This window comes from Quercus robur, chromosome 5 (assembly GCF_932294415.1).
Source record: "Quercus robur chromosome 5, dhQueRobu3.1, whole genome shotgun sequence".
Lineage (NCBI taxonomy): Eukaryota > Viridiplantae > Streptophyta > Magnoliopsida > Fagales > Fagaceae > Quercus > Quercus robur.
Window position 1 is genome coordinate 7977448 of NC_065538.1, and position 6000 is coordinate 7983447.

Here is a 6000-nt window from a genome sequence, read left to right on the forward strand (position 1 = left end):
AAGCATACATGATAATTGTGACTTTTGTACCCTAATTATTTCCCTATTTATTGTGACTTGCACTACTTAGGTTACTTGTGAGAAAAATATCGTGCAATTATGAAGATTAAATTAACAAGCAAAATAAAAAATTATAGTATATAATATACTCACACATAAACAGCTCCTAGTAGACAACAATTACAATTACCATTACAAGAGTTGAGTGGCATACATACTACTATGGCAACACTAAGTTTGATTCAAACACAGTTTATGTAGCATTGGGGGTTACCATCTCAGATTGAGGACAGCCCAACAGGACTTCTTTTAAGCAATAAAAAGACAAGCAGTTACCTCCCCATGCCCATTTGAAAATGATTTTGCACCTTCCAGCAAAGGTAGTATGATGGATTGCACATCAGATGGTGCTTTGTCAACATCCTCAAATACAACCCAAAATCCATTCTGAACAGCCTGTGGAAAAGAAATTTTGAGGTTACTGTACATAAAAATCTCCAATTTTAAGGTATTACACAAATATGTAACTCTATATATTTATGTATGTTTAAATGAATTCTTTGTAAAGAAAACAAACCTGGGTAAGTGACCCGGGCTGCCATCTAAATTCACCGGGTTGCTCTGTACAAACATAACTTCCCATTAAGGTTTTACCATCAATTTGATCATCCATGTGGATAGACAGAACTGTGGAACAGAGAGCAACAGAGAGGTTTTAGAGGTTTTTCCTTTTTTGAATAAGTAATAAAATATATATTGAAAAGGCCATAAGAAAGGCATAACTAAGTACAAAGAAGTACAAATGGGCAGACAGCCAACAAATTTCGAAAATAAAGAAGGAAGACTTATACTTGTTTGTGCGTGCAAGCACTTGTTTTTGTATCTAATATTTGAAACAGATAAGCTAATTAACAATTAGGTGATGTAGAATGAAATTTCTTAAAATCATAAAAGATTATGGATGTAAATCTTCTTCAGGACTAATATTATCCATTAAAACTGGGGAAATTTACACTTTTCCACCCTAAACTATATCTCATTTACACTTTGCCCCCTAAACAATCAAAATCAACAACCCAAATCGAAAACTTTCTAACACTTAAACCCCTGCCATTTCTTTTGTTGTTAAGCTAAAGGAATTTAGCATTAAAATACCAATTTTTTATCACTCTACCATCTGTTTTTGAGAGGGGTAAATTGGTATTATAATACTTAATTCTGTCGTGCTTGATACCAAACATTGAAAAGAGTTATAACTTTCTGGGATTAATCATGCATGTCTATAGTTCAAGGGCAAAGTGTAAAATGAGGCATAATTTAGGGTGGAAAAGTGAAATTTCCCCTAAAATATAAGATCAACATACAATAGGTAAAGAATTTTCATGCATTTTTAATCATTTCTTCGTCATATTATGTTTTATACAATATCAAAACAAAATTACCAACTAAAAATACAATATGAAAACAAAATCACATTCATACTATTTCTTGTTAGCAATCATTTCGCCATTGTCAAATACACATAACATCCACACTACATGTGACCTGTTATTGTGACTCACAATTCAATATTGAAATCTCCCCTCAAGAGTTTTTATTGAGAAGTTTATATTGTTTCCCTACTGCTTTTCTTTTCTTTTTTTTATAGGTATTTACCTACTGCTTTTCTAAAACATTGAAACAAACAATGTTGACATATTACAGGATATAAAATTTGATATACCACCATATAAGAATCTAAATTTATAAGCAACAACATAAAGAATGCTGAATGATAAGAAATTACTTAGCCAGGAATAGCCAACATAAACCTACTAAATGACTTCCTACAGAAATATGTTTAGAGAAGTTCAGTCTCATTATTCCAGCACACACATTAAATACTGAGTGCTTCAAATTCACGTACTGGGCTTCTGGAACCATATTTATTAGAGCATCAAACCCAATGAGGGACTCTTCCTTTTATTTTTTACAAGTTTTTGGGGAGTTTCTATTATACACACACACTTGCATACATGGTACACACCCCAAAAACAAGGGAAATCGTGACTTCAAGTCACGATTTCGAAGTTTGAAATCGTCACTTGAAGTCACGATTTCCCTTGTTTTTGGGGAGTGTGTGTACTATGTGTGCATTAAGTGACGTGCAATAGACATTTCCCTTTTTATAAAAGTACGAGTTTTATTTAAAGAAAATGAAAAGTATGCACCCAAGCATACAAGGTGTATACCTGGGTAGCAAACAACAACCAGGTAAAAACTACAGCAATCAAGAAATTCCACCATATTAGGGAAAAAAAGGCCAGTAAATGAAGCTATCCAGTCATACAACGATGGTAATAGAATCATTTTCAGTTCTGGAGGAGTTTGGTCATAATAATTTGGGGCCTTTTTTTATTGTCCCCTCTCCTATAGGGAAAAACAAATCCAACAAAACTAAACAGGCTGAACTAAACTGAACAGACCTGAGGTAAAACAGTACCAAAGATGCTCACAACTAACCCACTGAACCAGAAATAAACAAATGGGCCAAGCATTACAAGTCTAAGGAAAACCAAACTTTAATTACATATTAGAGCATCCAACCCAAAAGCACAAGCTAATAGGTGAAGAAGCTGATGAACTAGAACATACCCCCGTAACCAAACTCACACAGCCAATGTGAGATACTTTCTTTCGCAATATTTAGATCTATTTCCATACAATGCTATAAGCAGCATAAAATGAAAATTCACTTCCAAAAATAAATATATCTAATGAAATAAATCCAAAAGGTAAAACAGAAGTCCAAATGAACCGACTGCAAGTACAAATTGACTCCCACTCAAAAATAGTCATTTACGAAGAGTTTACCAAACCACTGGAGTGGAAAGTCAGAAAGAATTTAGCAAATCATAAGGTTATATCATTGTATGCATGGTGTGTTCAATTAAACTAAAGAATGGGGAAGAAAAGAAAGGACATACCTTGGTTCATACTATCCTGGGCCAACTTGTGAATAAGAGCAGATTTCCCAGCGCCAGCAGGACCATATAGAAGAACAGGCCACTTTTGAATTACTGCCAACATAACCATCTCAAAACTTTTCTTCACAGCAGATGTCAAAAAGAACATATTTCCAACTGATGTATCCTCCCTAAATATATAAAATAAATGATCAAATGCGAACATGAAAAACCAACAGAACTATGAAGTAGGTGACACTATCAAAAATATTTTAGGTTGGGGCAAGAAAACACAAACACACCCAAATTTATACTAAAGAAAAATTAGAAATACTAATGCACATGTTGCAAACAGATTCCAAAACCTTTTTTTAACAAGAAAAATAAGACATCATTTCTAAATCCTACCCTTTAGCAAGCCTTTTACTCCGAGTTGGTGGTTCAATCTCATCAACCTGTGAAGAGGAAATGGCCAGAGAACAAAGGCCAGAAGAGTAAAGACAGTTCTCTTGGTTGAAATCAATGCTTCTGCTAGGAGAACTCAACTCATTTTGTTCAGATGACTTAATATACAAACCAGCCTTCTCCAGTGATGTATCTTGACAGAACTCCTTCCAGCTGAAAATGGCAAAAGCAAAATGAATATAGATATATATATATATATATATATATAAGCTGTTTAAATTTTAATTTGAGAATTAACAATTTGCTCAAAGAGTTAGACATAACCAACCGCAAAAAACATGAGAATGCTTCTGTGGCCTCAATACTGAAGTGTGGAGTTGGTATGTGGCTTGTTTTCAGAATGACTGATAGTATCTGTATCCCACACCATTTAATGTCTGCAATAACAGTATTATCTGCAGCACTGCTGCTCAGGTCAGGATTGGAGGTCTGCTTTACAAGATCCAAGAAACAGGACCAGTTCCAGTTCCTAAGTTTAGAAAAGATTTCTGAATCCGCGAGGAGGAGGCGGTAAGATGTCCGAGCAGCACATAATATACAAGTTCCAACCTGACAAAACAAAATATAATTCAAATGTAGAAACAAAACAAAAAATTGCCCATGAAATAATTATTTTTTTTCTTGAGAGAGAGAGAGAGAGAGACAAAAATTAATGGCATGTGCTGCTCAAAACAATACCAACATTGATTCCTCTGAGAAAGTTCAATTAACATACCTTACCACACAGCCAAGGATTTTTTCCTTCCTTTGAAATGCGCTCAAAAGGAGGGGGAGCAAATTCGAAATATTTTAATATAGACCTGCACCAAGTAACCAGAACGTATTTAGTGTAAAAGCATAAAAATAAAATTCCTCAAACTAAAATCAAATATCCAATGAGCAACCTTGTAGCACATCCAAAAACATTTAAATATCAAACAGTTTAGAAATTGTGTAGCAAAATGCATACATAACTCAACCAGATATAAATAGCCACTGCCTGACCTATATCATTTTTTTCACTTCTCTAAACTCTAGGATCCATCTAGAGGGTTAGCCTTTGCCATAAAAAGGAGGGTGAAATTTTTAATTAAGTGCAATGGTGAAAGAATTACACAAAAAGCACGTCACTTACCCCAATAAAAAAGGAGCCAAGTCAAGGGCGCGACAGAAGGCCAAGCAAGCAAGCTCATGAAGATCAAGACGCCTCCCAGCTTGATTGTAGTGCTCAATGACCGAAACAACTTCATTCAAATCTTCCTCTTCTTCGACCTCCACTGACATGTCATTCACATTGGACTTGCTCAGATGCCAAAGCAAGCCCACAGCTTTGTCCACTATCTTTCTGGCTATTGGACGAAAACATCCCATCAAAGGAATGGTGTAATTTGGGTGCAGAAACACCTCCCCCAGCACATTTACCACCTCCTCTTCTGTCACAATGTCTCTCTGCACAAAACCAAATGAAAAAATAAAAAAATGTAACACTAAAACAAACAAACAAAAATCATTCAAATTAAAATTTTCAATTAGTTCAACTGGCTCTCTCTTTGAGTTATTACTAAGTAACCAAAATCCCATATAGATGTCCAACATTCATCTTATTCCAGCCAAAACCAAAAAAAAAAAAAACACAAAATTTTGAACTTTACATATCTCCAAACCACAATTTAGCTAAACCCCACAATTTCTCCAACCCAAAACAAAAAGCAGCAAAATTTTGCAATTTTCTCAGCAACCAAACAAGGAGAGAGTTACCTCATTAGCAAGTGAATCAAACTGCGGGAAAGACCGAAGCTCTGGGCAACGACCAAGGAACCTTTGGAGTGAAAATTGAAGACTGAAACTACCGTCCATGGCCATTGTATTTTTTATCACAGTGCCTTCGTGTATGTATATATATATAAATATATATTGAGAAAATAGATATGTATTTGTTTGTATAAACTACAAAATTTCACAGACCAGAAGCAGAAGCGATTAGAATCAAGCTCTGGTCATTCTGGTTCCAGCTTTCAATTTCGAAAGTGAAAAGTTAGGGTTTAAGGGTTTCTTCTTCTTTCAGGGGTTTCTTCTAGGGTTTTAGAGAGCCAATATTTAGGGTGTGAGTGATTTTCATTTTGTGTGTTATATATAGGGGGGCTTGGCTGGCTTACTTGACGACGTGGCTGTGAAGTCGAGGATTGGGTTTGCGTTTTTAACGAGAGAGCGCTTTTAGTAAGATCACATAAAGTCGAGATTTAAACAAGCGAATTTTTGACATTCACGATACCTAAATCCTCATGCTTTTTCTTTACTCCCAAATTATCAAAGTAGTCATCACGTTACCGCACAACTTTTTTTTCTTTTTTTAAGGTAAACTTTTGGTTCCTATTCTATACCCTATATTTTAATTTAGTCCCTAATATTTTAATTATGTCAATTTAGTCACTAACCTTTTAGTACTGTGTCAATTTAGTCCCTTCTGTTATTTTTTTGATAAAAATTGATAACGTATCTAATGGGCAAAATAAAAAATTAGCTTTTGTTGATGTGATAATACACTAAAATTTTATTTTGGCTGTTTTTCATGCTATCAATTTTCATCCAAGATGTAACAGCATGAACTAAA

The 6000-nt window shown here is 34.6% G+C and overlaps 1 protein-coding gene across 3 annotated transcripts in view; it reads right to left on the minus strand.

Annotated features, from left to right (window-relative positions):
- Window positions 1-5478, minus strand: part of LOC126725002 (midasin) — a 42194-nt gene extending 36716 nt beyond the window's left edge. For all 3 annotated transcript variants that reach the window (XM_050429473.1, XM_050429474.1, XM_050429472.1), the window contains exons 1-8: window positions 5148-5478; window positions 4525-4838; window positions 4126-4210; window positions 3679-3959; window positions 3354-3563; window positions 2967-3136; window positions 578-687; window positions 337-456 (exon numbers count right to left, since the gene is read on the minus strand). In XM_050429473.1, coding sequence (XP_050285430.1) covers window positions 337-456; window positions 578-687; window positions 2967-3136; window positions 3354-3563; window positions 3679-3959; window positions 4126-4210; window positions 4525-4838; window positions 5148-5252 — 1395 coding nt within the window. In that variant the 5' untranslated portion in view covers window positions 5253-5478. The remainder of the gene's footprint in view (window positions 1-336; window positions 457-577; window positions 688-2966; window positions 3137-3353; window positions 3564-3678; window positions 3960-4125; window positions 4211-4524; window positions 4839-5147) is intronic.
- Between the last annotated feature and the right edge of the window lie 522 nt (window positions 5479-6000).